The 17810-nt window shown below is 39.0% G+C and overlaps 1 protein-coding gene across 1 annotated transcript in view; it reads left to right on the top strand.

Moving 5' to 3' along the window:
- Positions 1-17195, top strand: part of LOC138209250 (slit homolog 1 protein-like) — a 67519-nt gene extending 50324 nt beyond the window's left edge. The window contains exons 26-38 of the mRNA XM_069167700.1: positions 1676-1839; positions 4366-4490; positions 4897-4991; positions 5794-5933; positions 6108-6201; positions 6436-6573; positions 7562-7790; positions 7926-8056; positions 11064-11218; positions 11323-11534; positions 12102-12226; positions 12416-12621; positions 13088-17195. Of these exons, the coding sequence (XP_069023801.1) occupies positions 1676-1839; positions 4366-4490; positions 4897-4991; positions 5794-5933; positions 6108-6201; positions 6436-6573; positions 7562-7790; positions 7926-8056; positions 11064-11218; positions 11323-11534; positions 12102-12226; positions 12416-12621; positions 13088-13350 (2077 nt within the window). The 3' untranslated portion in view covers positions 13351-17195. The remainder of the gene's footprint in view (positions 1-1675; positions 1840-4365; positions 4491-4896; positions 4992-5793; positions 5934-6107; positions 6202-6435; positions 6574-7561; positions 7791-7925; positions 8057-11063; positions 11219-11322; positions 11535-12101; positions 12227-12415; positions 12622-13087) is intronic.
- The last annotated feature ends 615 nt before the right edge of the window (positions 17196-17810 follow it).

The raw sequence follows: 17810 nt of genomic DNA, 5'->3' as shown, positions 1-17810 counted from the left end.
TTCTATTCAATTATACCAAAAAATATTTAATGTAGGAGATTTAATTTAATTTAAATTATTTCACCCAACAGAAGAGCAATATTGTAGGAAAATGTGACCCAAAGATCTTAACTGTAATCCAAGCTCAGGCAGATAATGCTTCTTTGATGATTAGTGTATGTGGAAAAGAATGTAAGGGAAATTGACACACTTTGGTCAAATATTTATCATTACACAAAGACATTACATCTTATACAGGAAATTATGATTTTTTTTTTTTTTTTTTTTTTTGTATCTAAATTTGGTAGTTTGGGCTATTTTGATTGTTTCTTGGCTTAGTCACACATTACACATGTTAATGACAATCACCCTGGTTACCCTCCTTATCTATTCAAAAACACTCATTTTGAAATGACAGAAAGTGAGTGCACCTGAAATGATTTTATCATCCCTTAACAAACAAAATCTACAGTATATTAGCTCAAACAGGAAGTCGTCTGTCTAATGGTCATTAACAATGAAAAAGTTTGGAGTAGAAATTGTAATCTGATTTATAATGTTCTCCACCCTGCTGCCTGCTTTACTGTGCTTAAGTGATATCCACAAACCACCAGCAATACTCATTTTACTTATAATATGTTATCAGAACCACTAAAAAAAATTAATCAAACCAGGACGATCAACAATTTTCCTTTAAACTACCATGCCTTTGTTGACATCCTAGAAGTCTCTCATGGAACTCCATATGGCCGCACATGCTCGTCACTGAGAGTGGATGAGGATTTTTGCAAATTTTTTGGAGGAACTGTGTGTGCATGTGCGTGCGCGCACGCGCATGTATTTGGGCATTATGTGTTAAGTGATATTTGGTCTCATAATTGTGTAATAATAAATGTAGTAATAATAAATTTGGTGAACGTTATTAGCTTTATGATTGTGTGTCAGCATATGTTACTATCTGAACAGTATGTGAGCACAGCTGTGAGGTCTGAGAGCTCCACCACGTGGCTTCAAACATTATTGCTGTACATTTTAATGCAGATCAATTAACCTCCTGTCTTCCTGTCTTTGCTCCTATTCACACCACCATCTTTCACTCCCTCTTTCTTTTATTTCAGGCATAATGTTGTGTTAAAAATTCGTATTAATGTTATTGTGGACTGTCTAAATATGTAGACGAACTGTATTTTGATTATCATTATCCATGTAACTTCCATGCCAATAAAGCCCCTTTAGACTGAAATGAAATAAATATATACAAAAAAAGACACATCCAAAAGGAAAAAAAAATCCAGGCCTCAAACCTCTATCCTAAATCAACTGCCAACCTTCAATCATTCAAGGGAAAAGAGAAAAACTGCAGGTCCATTTACTTTCTGAGATGCTAAACAGTAAAGGGACCGTACATCTTAAAATGAGTTAGACAAGGAATAAAACCTCTGAAAAACAGGATTTAAAAAAAAAAAAAAAAAATTTTAATCATTGAGCCACTTGAGAAATAATTTTGTTTAATACACTTTCATCTCATCTTCCCCATTTCATTCTCCCCTTCTTTCCCTCTCTTGTCCTCTTCAAGTTATTGAGTGAGTTCTGCTCTCCCATACTTCCTCCAAAAGTTATTTTCTTTGTCTCACCTTTTCTAACCCACAGACCGTGCCCTTCTGTCAGTGAGCTCACCGTACGATTCTTTTTTCAGAGCGATTGGAGCCAACCCGCTGTACTGTGACTGCCGTCTGCTCTGGCTGTCAGACTGGGTGAAGAGCGGCTATAAGGAGCCTGGTATCGCCCGCTGTGCCGGCCCCCGTGGCATGGAGGGCAAGCTGCTGCTCACCACGCCAGCTGACAAGTTTCAGTGTCTGGGTAAGCTGTCAGTAGAGTGCTCTGACATAAATACACATGAAAGACAAGCTGTAGTTTTATGTCTTCAACTAATCAGGGACTTACAAGCCTGTTTCCAAAAAAGTTGGGATGCTGTGTAAGATGTAAATAAAAACAGATTGCAAAGATTTGCAAATCATGTAAACCCATATTTAATTGAAAATAGAACAAAGACAACAAATCAAATGTTGAAAGTGAGTGATGTTATTGTTTTATTTAATGCCATTAATACGTCTCAAAATAGTTGGGACAAAGGCATGTTTACCTCTCTTCTTTTAAGAATACTCTATGTTTGGGAACTGAGGAGACCAGTTGCTGGAGTTTTGAAGGTGAAATGTTGTCCCATTCTTGCCTGATAAAGGATTTCAGCTACTCTACAGTTAGTCTCCTTTGTCAATTTTTGTATTTCATGAAGCGCCATATGTTTTCAATATACTTCAGAAAACGCAGAATACCATTTGGCATTGTCTTGCTGAAATAAGCAAGGCCTTCCCTGAAAACAACGTTGTCTGGGTAACAGCATATGTTGCTCCAAAACCTGTATATATTGTTCAGCATTAATGGTGCCTGCCCAGATGTGCAAGCTACCCATGCCATGTGCACTAATGCACTAATGCACCCCCATACCATCATGGATGCTGGCTTTTGAACTGTACACTGGTAACAAGCTGGATAGTCCCTCTTTAGTCCTGTCTTTGTTCTACATTTGATTAAATATAGGTTTACATAATTTGCAAATCATTGCATTCTGTTGTGTCTCAACTTTTTGGACACCAGATCTGTACTTGTACACTTTGTTGCTGAATGAAAATGTTTTATTCGATTTATAAACGTGCTTTCTTCATCAAAGGGATTTGGCAGCTTATCCACATTATAAACTGATATCATATGTTGCCTATAAGGTAATATATGAAAAAAGTTAATTGGTTATCACTTACATGTAATTTTGTCATTTAATTTGTAAAATGAGATGAGAACAAACGCCCACATCCTATCGCTGACTAATGGATGGTATTTAATGAAAGGTTTTTAGTCTGTTTGACCTTCATCAGGAGTTGGCTGGTGTTCCTCCCACACACTTATAGCAAAAGACAGCATTGCACAGTCTTTGACTGTCAAATAAAAATCTACATAAAATTGCTTTAATAAAACTACAAAACACAATTCAACTAAAGAGAGATGTCTTCTGAGAATGTTGTTACTTTTATTGATTGTTTTATTTTGGCAAATTATTTGCACTTTTCTATAGGCTTTTTCTGGTCATTAAAAATAATGAACGTTCAGAGGTGAAAATTACTGACATGAAACGTAACCGTTAAAAACAACAGGATGTAGTTAAAGTTCCATTTAGACACAGCACCAGTGAAAAGCAAACAGGCCCTAGTATCATCAGGGTCAGAGGTTTTATCATATTCTCTTTACACTGTGAAGATAGTGTGTACTTTCCTTTTGTGATTATTTTATCACACGCTGCGTGCATTATCACAATGTTTAATGTTGCATTTTGAATCATTATAATACTGCTGGACTGTTGTGGTGGCTCATTGCCAACACCTTGCAGCCAACAAGCAAACAGGATGGGGCTAGCTGTCCCGGTCACAGGGCTTTACCTCTTTTGACTTTTACACGTATTACACATATCTAATTCCATTAGATACCCTATAACGGCATCATAATCTCCCTGGGGTTCACATATGAATAACATTTTCATTGTTTAATTTTCATCCAGATTTTCTGCTTCCTTTTCCCTTAAGGTTATATCTATAGTAGTAAATTTTTTGGCAATTTGCTGCTTTGAGTTCAAAATGCTTCTGTCATTGGGCTTCCCCACCCTCATATCTCCTCACATGTTACTTTTATATTATGTCTTTCATCCATTTGCTTGAACTGCATGCCTGTCAATCTCTTTTTTATGTGACTGACATGTTCTTAAGAACCCTCCACAACCTGCCTATGAAGAGACTGCGCCGTCTGTCAGTTTCCGGCACTCGTCAGCCAAGTGTTGCCATTGAACCCAAACCTAAGTCATGTCAACGACAAAAAAATGTAAGACAAAATAAAAATGTAAGGTTCTGTCACAGCAGAACAATAAACAGGGTTAAGAAAAATTGGGTGTAGTCACAAACAGGTTTTAAATTATATAAAAACTAAAGAGAACAATAAACATTTCAATTACTGTGTTTGTGCTGCAAATAGACTATTTAAAATATGCATCATTATTATTTTGTATTTAACCTTAATTATCAATCCATCAAATTATGAATATTAGGAATAAATAAAAATACTGTAAAGCCCATCAACACCCGGGGCATTATACCGTCTATCAATCAAATATTTTAAATCATAACAGTTCTCCTTCCAATCTCAGATTTGGTCCTAGTTTCAGGGATCTGATTTCAGCCCATTTTTCCATGGAGTTGTGTTTGTACATGTGTCTCAAAATGTCTTATTTAGTGCCCTGAAAGATGTTAAAATTGCAAACTGACCTCTGACTGTCTATGAGATCAGGTCCAGTGGAGGCGTCTGTTCAGGCCAAATGTAGTCCATGTGTGTCCTCCCCCTGCCAGAACCAGGGCGTCTGCCAAGTCCACCACACACAACAGTACACCTGTGCCTGCAAGTCTGGCTTCACGGTATGCAACTATGTGGGCATGTGTGTGTTGCATGTTGCAAAGAGGTTTGTGTTATCTCGCTAGTGAGTTTGTGTATTTTCTTCAGCACCTTGTGTAATCTAATCAAAATATTTGCTCTTGCTGTCACACAATAAGACATCCACTGACCCAGAGCTTTACTTTTATAACCACAAATCCAATTTTTTTGGTGTGTTTGCGTGTTGTCAGTGATTATTTTGAGTTCACATCTGTCCCTGATAATCCCATCCAATTATTCAATTGACCAGACAGTAGTAGTGTAGCTTGTACAAAATATGCTCTGTATTCAGTGTGTGTCTGTGTGTGTGTGTGTGTGTGTGTGTGTGTGTGTGTGTGTGTGTGTGTGTGTGTGTGTGTGTGTGTGTGCGTTTGCGTGCATGGTGTTCAGGGTAAACTCTGTGAGACTCCAGTAGATGCTTGTGTCAGTAACCCCTGCACCAATGGAGGAAGCTGCCTGAGTGACGAGCAGACCAGAGGGTTCAGGTAAAAAGACTTGTTTTGGTGGGAATTGAAAAATGAACAGAAAAAAACGAAACAAGCCCTGCTGAATGTTGTTTGACAATTTAATATTCTAGTATAAAACCTGCCTGTGTAAAATCAGATGGCCCTCAAATCAACCTCTAAAAAGAAAAGCATATTAATTTATGAAAGGCCAGGTTGTTGTTGCTTCTTCATGTCATTTTGACTATCTTGTCTGCCTGAAGAATTTCTCTCTTGGTTTTTTTTTTTTTTTTTCTGGCAGGAATTGAGCCTATTTGCTATCAGGCCGTAGGATCAGCACACATTCAATACACATTCTTGAAAAACAAAAGCAGTCTTCAGTTGTACTTTGGGATTAAATCTACCAAATCATGCTAATGTCAATGCTGCCAAATTACATTTAGGTATTGTGTTAGCTGCTTATTTTGCTAATTGTACACACATTAACACGCTATACTAACAGGTAGATAATATACATATAATATACATATAATATACATATTCGTGTATATTGGTTTTGGGCTAGGTAACCTTTCCATAATGTTGGCTGTAAATTATATGAGACTGCGAGTGGCGAAAACAAGTTCTTTTAATAGAGGTACATTGACAATTGAAGCATTCTCAATACTGGACCAATTTAAACATGTCTATGTTTCTCTATATTTGTCACTTAAAAAAAATGTTTTCTCTTTGAAATTATCCAAGTTGTTTTGACAATTTTTATTCTTCATTCTCAAGTTCATTCATTGTTCTTGTTCCTGTAAATGCTAGTTGACTTTTGTTCCTCTGTTTTTTATTCACTTAGCTGTGCATGTGGGTTTGGTTTCCATGGCATTTTTTGCGAGGTGAACTTGGACGACTGTGAGGACCATGGGTGCGAGAACGGCGCCACCTGTTTGGATGGGGTGGGAAACTACACTTGCCTGTGTCCTCCAAACTACACGGGTAACAACACCAGTGTTGCAGTGGAATCAACTGCCCAGTTATAAGGCATCTTAAAAAACTATATGTCATGGAAAATAAAACATATATTTTTGTTCAAGTTGAGAGTGGAAGTGTGGTTTGAAAGCACGAACAAACTGGTTTACATAGTCCCTCTTTCTCTTCTATCATTCTCAGGTCTGTTCTGTGAAGAAGAAAAAGGTGTTTGTTCTCCAGGTAGAAACCCATGTCAGCATCAGTCCACTTGCATCAGCACTCTTTCCGGCCCCAGGTGACAACACACACACACACTCGCGTACACACCTCTTACCTCTCACTTCAACTCTGCCAGACTCAGCAATGTTTGCGATTCCAGACAGACAAGAGTAAAAATACAGACACATGCAGATAAACATATACAGAGGTACATTTAGTTAAGGTCTGTGTTGACTCCACAAAATTCAATTTCATGTGTCAAGTAGTGTCTGTGACTATATGTGTGTTCTTATGTGTGTTCGTCTCCCAGATGTGTCTGTATCCCAGGCTGGGTGGGACCAGAATGCAGTATGGATTATAATGAATGTGTGGATCATCGCTGTCAAAATGGAGCTCAGTGCGTCGACCACCTTGATGGTTACAGCTGTGTCTGTCCTCAGGGATTCAGGTACTGGCAACACTGTGGAACCTGGGAATTCTGGGAACTTTTGGAACACAAGGAACACTGCAGATATTATACCAGGGAAGCTGATGAATGTGGGTTTCTTTTATCCTGTTAAGAGTACAGGAAATTATATTCTTTATCATTTGTATTCAAGCATTTTTGCACAATCCATCTGTGTTTTTACTTGCAATGTACTATGTAGATCATCATAAATTCAATGATCAAATAACAATTAAAAATCAGCATTGTTTAGTTTAAATTCAAATAATATATATATATATATATATATATATATTTTTTTTTTTTTTTTTTAAACTACTACACATTTTTATAAACATTTTAGAACAATATAATCAAAATTAACCAAAAAAGGAACCTACCACTCCCAGATAAATCTCTCCATACATCACAGTGTACAGTTTTTATACCTATTATAGGGTGTGACATTGCCTTATGGGCAGATCATGCACACAAGAGACTTCCACTGGCTGAGCTGACTAACTTCCAGTTTAATCTTATGGTAACTTGAATAGTGACAAAATAAATTGATCATGCAGACTCTTCCAGTCTTTCCAAATGCCTTCGGACATCTAATAGTGTAATGAGTCATTGTGTGAGGGTTGGGATGCCTTTTATCCATTGTTTTACAGTCACACTAGTATCTGCGATGTACAGTACTTAGCCTGACGTAAGCATGTGTCAACAGAGTTTTTGTAATTAGTGACAATGGCAGAAGGGGGAGACAAAAGTTCTGAACTGCAAGTTTAAGTCTTCCGTAGTTACCCCGTCTTACTTTCCACATAAATGAGTGACCTTGATCAAATCCATTGACAGTGATGTATACAGATTTAAAACAGTTACAGAAAATATGTATTGGGTTGTCACTGGGTATCAGGATAAGTATCGGGATCAAAGCATCTCTTGTTTTGTGTTTCAGCATATGCAAATTTTTTTCTGATATCCTTTATGATTTTCTCTTTTTCCTCTAAAGTGGTGAGTTTTGTGAGGTTGCCCTTCCCCCTTCGTCACCCTGCCAGCTGGCTCAGTGTCAGAACGGCGCCCTCTGTGAGGAGAAGATAGGGACTGCAATCTGTCAGTGTCTGCCGGGCTTTGAGGGTCAGAGCTGTGAGAAGCTGGTCAGTGTGAACTTCGTCGACCGAGATTCATATGTTCAACTTCAAGACGTGAAGAACTGGCCTCAAACCAACATCACGCTGCAGGTGAAGACGCACACACAAGCCTGCATCTCGAAACAACATAATCTATGTGATGGAACTGATTTCAACAGTATCACATTCGGAGACACACTCGCACACATTGTGATTTGTGTGTCTTCATGCGTGTTTGTGTTTCAGGTGTCAACAGCAGAGGAAAACGGTATCTTACTTTATAACGGAGACAATGAGCCAATCGCTGTGGAGCTTCATCAAGGTCATGTTAGGGTTACCTACGACCCTGGGAACCAGCCTGCCACTGCTATCTACAGGTAGACACACACACTGAACACAGAGTTCCTCAAATGTCTGCAGATGCAAGGCTTCAATCTAGACCGGTCCTGTGTGGAAATGTGGAAAGATTATTTAGGATAACCTGGCCCAGGATCATATTCTGTATTCTAATTGGGGCTTTGACTCAGGAGGTAGTAGAGGGTTGGTGATTTGATCTGTAGCTCTGCCAAAATTTAAACGGTCTTTGAGCAAGACTCTGAACCCATTTTTCCAATTACTGACCATGTGTGAGAATGAAAGGGCAAAGAATATAAAACATAGATAATATCCAGCTATTCATATAGCCGGTGCGCTCATACAGTACTCGCCCCATATTCTACAATATAAATAGCACAACATTTTGTTTACTTTAGAAAAGGAAAATGTTTTTTGGCCTCTGCTGCAGGTTCACTTCAAGTCTGTAGCAGTTGCTACTGTATTATTAGTAGTGAAGCCTCTCAGAACCGACTGCTTTGAAGTCATTTCCGCTTGGATTTAATGTTCCTTCAAACCCAAATGATTTGTATTCTGTACTCCCAGAAAACCATTTATCACTTTCTAGTAAACATTTTCCTCTCACAACAAGCACGGCTCAGACTGTACTTCTAGGTAATCTTAATTTAGATTATAAAATGTAATTTAATTGTTATAATACAATAATAAACAAAGGTTGCCTTTTTATATAACAGTCCCTCCAACAGGGAAACCAAACTAAACTAAAAATATCTATTTTAGGAGATGTCCATTTGTTTGGACTAAGTCAGATTTCCGAAGCTTCATGTGAGCTTTTGAATACAAAATTGGCTGCAAAACAAATTGCAGATGTGGGTTTTGTTCTCCATCTTTTACACTTAAGTCACATTGGAAAGGTGTCTCCCGATGTTGAGAAAGAACAGGAGACTATTCTTTCATCTTCAGTCATTTTAATGCTCACACTAAAGACTTGTCCTATACAGATAAAGTCCTATAGAAAGCCTTATTGGTTTAAACTATGTAGGATATTAATATTCAGAGCTGAGTTGTACAGTTTTTCTTTGTGAGGGTAACGACTGCAAAATGCTGAATCTGACCAGGTCGACATGTTTAACATTATACTCAACCACATGCGACCCAGCCAGCGCCCACAAGATGATTAACGTGTTCTCACATCAGATTTTTAAAGCTGAGGTTGCTTAGCTTAGCTGAGCGATCCACTGGACTCCTGTCGGGCCCGCGGCAGCCTCTCAGCTTGCTGTGGCCCAGCAACGCTGCTCAGAGCGCATGATCTGTGTTGTTGCTCAGAAAGAGTCCTGCGTTGTTTGGAAATGTGGACAGATGACATCGGCTTTGTAGATATTCTGAATTAATCACAGATCCAGACAGAGGACACTTGAAGTTGAGAGTCCACTTGATCAGGTGTTAAATGCTTGAATGTTTGGATGTACCATTGTTAAGGAGGAGGAAGCATGGTCTCACACACACACACACACACACACACACACACACACACACACACACACACACACACACACACACACACACACACACACACACACACACGCACACACGCACGCACACACACACACATACACACACACTCTCTTTGAGGATATTTTTACAATAGGCAGATGCAGAAAAGAGGACTTTGAATCATGGCATGAAAAACAATAACAGAACAGATAAAGACTTGAGAAAAGAGAGAAATGAGGAGAGCAGTGAGATTACAGGAAACAAGTTGGTGTAACTGTTTACATGATGTTGTTACATACATGATGACATTGTATTATCAAGTTAATGCAAATAGAAATCCTACTAAAATATATATAGTTATGGTATATATACACACATCGAACATAGTGCAGAAATACAGGGTTCGTACGGGGTAACAATTAACAAAGTTTCACCGGTATTATAATTTGACTGACATGTTAGCCATAACAGATGTTTACGTTTTATGCGCTGCTGTGGGTTTGTATGTTTGTTTTTAAAGTCTTGCTGACCTCCATTGGGCAGCTTTAATGCTAATTAACATGAAATGCTTCAAAAAGCAGACTTGTTAGAATACTTTTGCCAATAGGTTTTTTTAGATAGCTTGGAGGAATATTAACATGTTTGCAGACAAAAGTACTTTTTATTCAACACAAAGGAAACCTCTATTTCTGGAGGTGATTAAACAGGACAGCAAGCAGGGCCACTAGTTGTAACAATTAGATCAGGGATATTGACTTAAAAATAAGAGGCATGTGGTCAGAGAAAGTTCCATCAGAGATTTCACAAATGCACGGCGCAGAAATCTTATATGACAGAACAAGAAGGAAAGATAATTAAACAAGAATCTGACCAGACAGTTTCCAATTTCACTGTGTGAATATGGGTCTGGCCGAGCGTGGCTGCGCCGACTGTCGCTCACAGCTTCAGTTTTCTGCACTATGAATAGCTCGGCTGGTATTAGCGTTTGCACAGCCACTCTGAAGGCCAGACCAATCAGCGACCAGTGTCAATGGTTAACCGCGTTTGTCCCGCCCCTCCGTCTGGTGACAGCCTGGCTGCACTCACTGTACTTAAAACATATCATAAAGGTTTTGAGATTCAATACCCAGCGTTATTTGAATATCATTTGCATTGCATTATTTCCATTTAGTGTCTCTGTTTTGTATATGCAGGATATGGGCCAACAATGTGAAAAAAAAATAATGTAGGCGTATCTTTGTATGAGAAATATAATAGAAAGCTGCTAGATATGGTAGAAGCATTTCTTCGCTCCTTGCCCAGTGCATGCCGGGACACGCTTCACCCCTTGGAGGTAAATATTAAATAAATAAGCTCGCGTTACATCTTAAGGTTTAGACTAGTAATTCTGCAAAATTGATGTTTAATTACAGCAACATTTAAAATGGGCATAAGAACAGAAAAATTGTCAGCGGAACACTGACCATCTCTGTCATTCACCTGATGAAAGTTTTTACACTGTACAGTTTTTACACTGTACATTTAATGTTAAAAGTGTGTAACATTGTCTTTGAATAGTGCTGAGACGGTGAACGATGGGCATTTCCACACGGTAGAGCTCGTGACCTTTAATCGGATGGTGAACTTGTCAGTGGATGGAGGAGAGCCGACAACACTGGACAGTCAGGGGCGGAGCCAGTCAGCGACAGGGGAGGCCCCTTTGTATGTGGGAGGTAGGTGCAGGGAGGCATCACACTTCAACTCAGACAGAGACCTTTCTTTTCATGGTCCGCAGGTTTGAACAAATTTCAGACAAAAGTGGTTGTTTTCTGTCCAGGTATGCCTGAGGAGGTGATGCCTGCCTCTCTGGGTCTCTCCTCTCAGACCTTCAACGTGTCCAGCTTCCACGGCTGCATCAGGAACCTTTACATTAACCACGAGTTGCAGGACTTCACCCGCAGCCACATGAAGCCGGGGGTGGTGCCGGGCTGTCAAGCCTGCCGCAAACTCTATTGTTTGCATGGTATATGCCAACCGAATGGTGAACAGGTAGCAACATATCTCAACAGCGTAGAAACCCCTTACAAACACAATAATGATATAAATGTGAAATTGAAGCACAATTCTGCATAAATCAGTAGACCTATAATTCATGAACACTTTTCATGTAATTGTTTCCGTGTGTCACACTCTGATTATTATATAATTTAATTATTGTTTAGATTGTCCCTGATCTTACCCTCAGCTTACCCTCACCATCAATATATATAATAGTTTTTTTTATATCCTATTTGCTTCAATATATCAATAGCTGAGCTCTTTGAAGTGATTCATAATGTATCAAGGTTTTTTGTTAGGTTAAGAACACTGCTGTTTTATTTCATGTGGAATATCATAGTAAAAAAGTAAAACAGATTTTCTCAAAAGCTCTCCATTCTTTTGACATGTTGCTAAAGCAGAAATCTGAGGGACACAGAATAAAGGAGACAGACAAGGAGAAGGTTGATGATCTTTTAGTTTGCACACAGTTATTGAGGTTTAAGTATTTATTATACGTTGTATTTCTTTTCACAGATAATTGTTAAGGTAAAATTGAACATATGTCCTCTCTCACAGGGCCCCCAATGTCATTGCCAGCCAGGTTGGACAGGACAACACTGTGACCAGCCAATGACAGGAGGCCTTACTGGAGTGGATGTTGTCACCACAGCAACTGATGTCAACCCCTGTGAAGACAGCAAGTGAGTGTTGTTTATTCTGGCGTTAACTGGCATTTGAGATGTTGTATATCAGACACTTTACTTTAAGATGTATTTTATTTTCTAATGGCATTCTTTATTATATTAACTTAAAAGGGTTAATGTGCCATTTCTGAATCCTTTTTAATGCTGAATCTCTTTTCCTCGTCTGCTTTTCTGCTTATATTACAGGTGTGTGAAGGGTGTGTGTGTGGTGTTGGATGGACAAACATACAGCTGCAACTGTGAGAAGGGATATCGCGGTGCGCTGTGTAACCTCCAGGAGTCAGCAGGTTCATGCCGAGGTCTGCAGTGTCTGCATGGCCAGTGTCAGAAGACAGAAGACGGAGAGAGCTGCCTCTGTGAGCAGGGATACACCGGAGAGAGCTGTGATATTGGTGAGGTGGAATGAGGAATCCGTACTAGGAATTCCTGTTAGGGAAGTTTATGTATTTAACAGGCTCCTAAAGTCTGAGGCAACCTGCCTGCATGTTTTTGTTGTTTGCCCGAGATGTTTTGTTCCTGCTTCTTAGTCTAACATCTCTGTGGATTTGTAGAATGTAGTCAATAAGTCTATTTTTTTTGAGAGAATTGCAAAGTGCATCTTGTTATCAGTATCGCAACAGGTCAATGTGCTGAATCAGCATGTGTGTGTGGCGAAGCATACTGTTTCAGAAGCAAGGCTACAGTGTGTGTTTCTGCAGGTTAAGATTTTGAATTAAAACACTATTGGACCATTGGTCTTTCATATTGTTTCATTTTTATTTGTTGGCAAAAAAAATCCCATACATTAACTCATAGCTCTTATTATCAATGGTTACTTTTCATATAGTCTTTTAACACAGTGTGTGCCATCATCCACAGAGTCCCAGTGTCGAGGCGAACCAGTCAGAGACTACCACCGGCTGCAGCGCGGCACCGTCCTCTGCCAGACGTCAAAACCTTTCTCCTGGGTTGAATGTCAGGGTCGTTGCCGGGTGGGAATGGAGCTGGGCTTCACCTCTGCCTCCTGCTGCGCTCCTCTGAGGGTCCGGCGCCGGCGGCTCACCTTCGAATGCGATGATGGGACCTCGTTTACGCAGGACGTGGAGAAGCCTGTGGAATGCGGCTGCAAGGAGTGTGTGTAGTACTGTGGATGTGATGCCTGCACATATACACATGCAAACACACACACAGTTTCAAACACAGCACACACACCGAGCTAAAGAGGTACACACACTGTAGGAAATCTGTCATTGATAAACAGACATTTTTGGTGTTTTGTGTGGTATTGCGCACAGACGCAGTTCTCCCTCTCGAAACCTGAAATCAACGAGTCAACCTCATCGTCTTCCTCTTCCTCACCTGCTGTAGGAGATCCTGGGAACTAACTAGCTATTAGCTCATTATTAATACTTGTGTGGCGAATAGCCTTCATATGCCTTCTCATTTGTGTTCCTGACTCACGTTGGATTAAGTGCTGCTCTGCATTCCCTCATAACAGCGACAGCATACAATGGCTTGTTTATGAAATGAAAGCTTTGACGGTCCAAATTAATCAGAAAATCAATCTGTTTTGATTGTGGAAGTTAAAGATCTCACCTCTCAGACTTCATGTGCAGGTATTTCTGAGCTCTGACAGTTTGATAAAGGAGAAATATTGTTTTCTTCAGCTGTATCTGCTGTTCCTCCAGGCTCTTGAAACACTGACGTGGATTTAAGCATCAAGTTTTCAGCTTGTTGTTTTTGTTGGTAGGTGATAGATGGAGTTAGACAACTTGGCTTTATGTGATTCTCAACCGGCCATCAGTCTCACAAAGTTTTGTGCAATGAGACTTGGACTTTATTAATCCCACAGTGGGGAAATTCAGTTATTACAGCAGCAAATAAACACAAAAAAGGTGCACACAATAAGACAGCATAAACTCACTCAGTCTTTTATCCAAATCATTTCCACACTACTTTCCTAAAAGTACAGAAACACTAGAGTACATGTTTCTCCTCAAAGTAACCAAAAGTTCAACACAAGATGCAGAAATAAATCAAACATTTCATACAGAACGCTGTGTAATAAAATTCAGTCACTTGGCCACGCATATTTTCAGAGGTAAAGTCTGCAAGAAAATGCTTCTCTGTTTATCGGCTTTATCAGCAGACTTTGTGTTTTAAAAATAGGAATGACACAAATGTGATTTTTTTTTTTAAATTTTTTTTATAAATAAGTCCAATAGTTTGATTTCTATAATTGTCCAATATATGCATCTAATAAAAAACCTGATGGTAGAGTTAAAGGCATGTTACAAATATATAACATGAAGTTTGACCAACAACCAACTGAAACAAAATTGGAACCTTCAATAATTGTTACGATATATATTATAACTCATCGACATCATGACTAGACAACAACTAAAGCTTACTGTTAAAGTTGTTCATGTTTTCTTATGCTGTTAAATTTCAGTTTTTTTCAGTTGCGTTAATAGGCTTTTCTTGGTAGTATGTTTGGGAGTAAAATTCAGAAGAGTACTGTTTTTTTTTCCATTTATAACAAACAAACTTTAATTATGTCAGTAATTGTACCTGAAATTGAACATGACAAAGACATTTTTGGGCGTCTTGACAGTGTCTTCTTTTAATTTAGTTTGACACGGCACACTACATACATGGAAGATGCTCATTACACGAAGTGTGAGACCAGACTGGAAACAGGTGCAGCACACAAACAGGAACACTTCCTGTGCATGGGGTTGAAACTGCATTTGTGTTAAATCAGATTAATCACAAATATGCTGCTATCTTTTGGAAAATAGTGGTAATTACACCAAGTATTTCCAGACATTTCTGTGGACAAGCATGTTTTTCTCCTGGTAGTGCAGGTGACAAAGATGGCAGCAAAGCCTCCAATGGAAGTGGTCAAATATTAGAGCTAATAATCAGCACCACCTACTGTTTGTAAACATCTGTTGAAGTCAGTTAATGCTTTATTTTATATTCATAAATCAACATTGATGCTGAGGGCAAGTTGTCATCTTGTTCCACTTCCTCCCATATGACATGAACACAGCCTGAAGGTGAGAGATGACGGAGGTCAGCGGGGACAGCAGAGAGGTTGTGACACGTTCCCATTGCTGCTCACCAGACGCCCTTTCTCCCACTTCAGATTACAGAGGGTGGGGTTGGAGGTGGGGGTGGAGGGGTGGCAGGGCGTGTTTGTTTGTACTTGTTCTTCTGTCTTTGTGAGGACTGGTTTTACAGGTCTTGAGAGTGAGGACATTTTGTCTGGTTGGTACTTTTTCAAAGGGCAGTTCCCGAGATAAGACTTGCTTTAGGGTAAAGTTTGAACTTGGTTAAGGTTAGAGCCAGACGTCAAACCTCAGTGTTCTGAAACCATAATATGTCTGCTGTGAATCAGAGGATAGTTTTGTTCCATTTCTATAGTCATACTTAAACTAATCTTTCTGACATTCTTTGCGTTCCACTCATTTGTGCAAAATATGAAAATCTTTTGGCAGATACTTCCTTTTTTAAAATCATGACACTGAAATTAAAGTTGGCATTAATTTTTCTTGAAGCAGTTAAAGCATACAGACTTGAAAAGCGTGCAGTGCATTGTTATATAATATTTGATATTATCTTATACATATGTTATTGATTAATTAATTAATCGATTGCCTGAAAGTGTTCATAATTTCCTACAGCCCAGGGAGATGCTTTCAAATGTCCAATCGTCCAAAACCCAAATATACTGCATATACCTTCATATCTGTAAAAATAAGTAAAGTATTAAATCCATACTTTTGATAAGCAGTAACCAGCAAATGTTTGATACTTTTGCTTGATCACAAATTAAATTAAAAAACTAACTGATTAAATTCTTGTTACAGCTTTAATTACCTCATAACAATAATCTAACTTTGCAAACTTTGATGTTCACTGTAATTGTTTGGTTAACTCAAAGCAAATTGCCTGCTAATTGATTTTCATGTTGTATTGAAAAAAGTGGAAAATGATGAATGTCTGCAATAGTTGACAAAGCACTTCCTGTTTTGTTTTTTTAAACACAGCAGCATTGTTTGGTTAGATGTGATTTGAGGTACATAATGAATTAGTTGACACATGCAAAACCAATAAATGTTTGATTTGGTTTCTTTTGTTACATTTAAAAAAATGGCGTTTGTAGAAAAAGATGTTTAAATTCCTCAAAGTAAGTCAGAATCACTTTGGTGCATCACAGCTATTGTATTGGCAAACCATACTCAGCCGCTGGAAAATCTACACCATTGTAGATGTTAAGGGCCACCGAACATATCATTATGTGAATGAGGGTCCTCACAAATGTAGAAGTACAAAACCGCCTGTGTGTGTGTTTGTCATTGTAAGACGCTTCCTACAACGAGACGGCATCCCTCATAATGAGCTTCATATACGACGATGCAGTGTGTTTGTTCCTCCCCGATTTGTCAGAAGAGCCAATAAACGCATCATACTAATGTCACAGAAAATGTAGCTTTTATATATGATGTCATGTTATTTATATGGATGTGAAACTAAAATAAAAGATGTGTAATATTAAGTTTTAACATGTTAATATTTTTTATTTTAGCCTGTCAAAATATCCATAAAGGCTGAGATGTGTCATGATTTCGAACTAATGTAGATTTCATTATTATTATTATTATTATTATTATTATTACCATAACTGCAGTACATCTACACACAGTAACAACCTAACAGATTGTAATATATATCATAAGCTTATAATGCATTTGATTTTGTCATAGTATTTTTATATGTTGGAGAGGACTGTGTCACTGTCTGTAGCCTGTAGACAAATCTTTGTTTTTAAACCCACCTCACAACATTTAATGGGATTTCTTCATGAAAGGTTTGTGTTGTCTCACCTGAGTGGAGACGGTGAGTAGTCATTCTTTTCCTATTTATTAAAATAAAGAGCTGTTTTGCCTTCATTGTTTTTCTTTCTCTTCAACCTTGACACTGGCTCTGTTTTTTGTTGTTGTTGCTCTGACCTTTGACCTCATTGTGTGGGGTTATCTAGCGTCCAGGCTGAGTCAATGGGTGATGGCAGCTCATTGAGAAAAGGAAGAGAGGGAGTGAAAGAGGGTTGGAGAGGTCGGTAGAGTGATGGAGAAGGATGGGAGGCTGGTTTTTGACCAGGCAGTTGGTGTGAGCAGAAAAAGGATGGAGGACAAAGTAAAGAAGGATGGTTCAAGAAGAAAGAGAGAAAGAGGGATGTCCCGCTGGGAGGGGGGCAGTGCTCAGAGACTGAAGCTGTTTAATGAAACAGTGATTTATGCATCCCTCCGTAACCATAAAACATAATATATACCCCCATCGGCTTTGACAGAGTCCCACCTCCCCCAACACACACTCTCCAGTGAAAGCTGCTGCATCTTTCCATTGCCCCCACCTCTACCTCTGCAAACCAGCCCCCCCCCAACCTTTCTTCACCGCCATTTTTTACCCCTTCCCCCTCTCCTCTCCTCTCCTCTCCTCTCCTCTCCTCTCCTCTCCTCTCCTCTCCTCTCCTCTCTCAGTGGGTCTTTAAAGGAGGATAAAATCATGGCAGCAGCACCTTCCCAACCCCCAA

The sequence above is a fragment of the Embiotoca jacksoni genome, unplaced genomic scaffold (assembly GCF_022577435.1).
Source record: "Embiotoca jacksoni isolate LCO1_2020_lvr unplaced genomic scaffold, fEmbJac1.0.p SCAF_4, whole genome shotgun sequence".
Lineage (NCBI taxonomy): Eukaryota > Metazoa > Chordata > Actinopteri > Embiotocidae > Embiotoca > Embiotoca jacksoni.
Note: the sequence above shows the minus strand (reverse complement) of the source record. Positions and strands in the feature narration are given on the sequence as shown.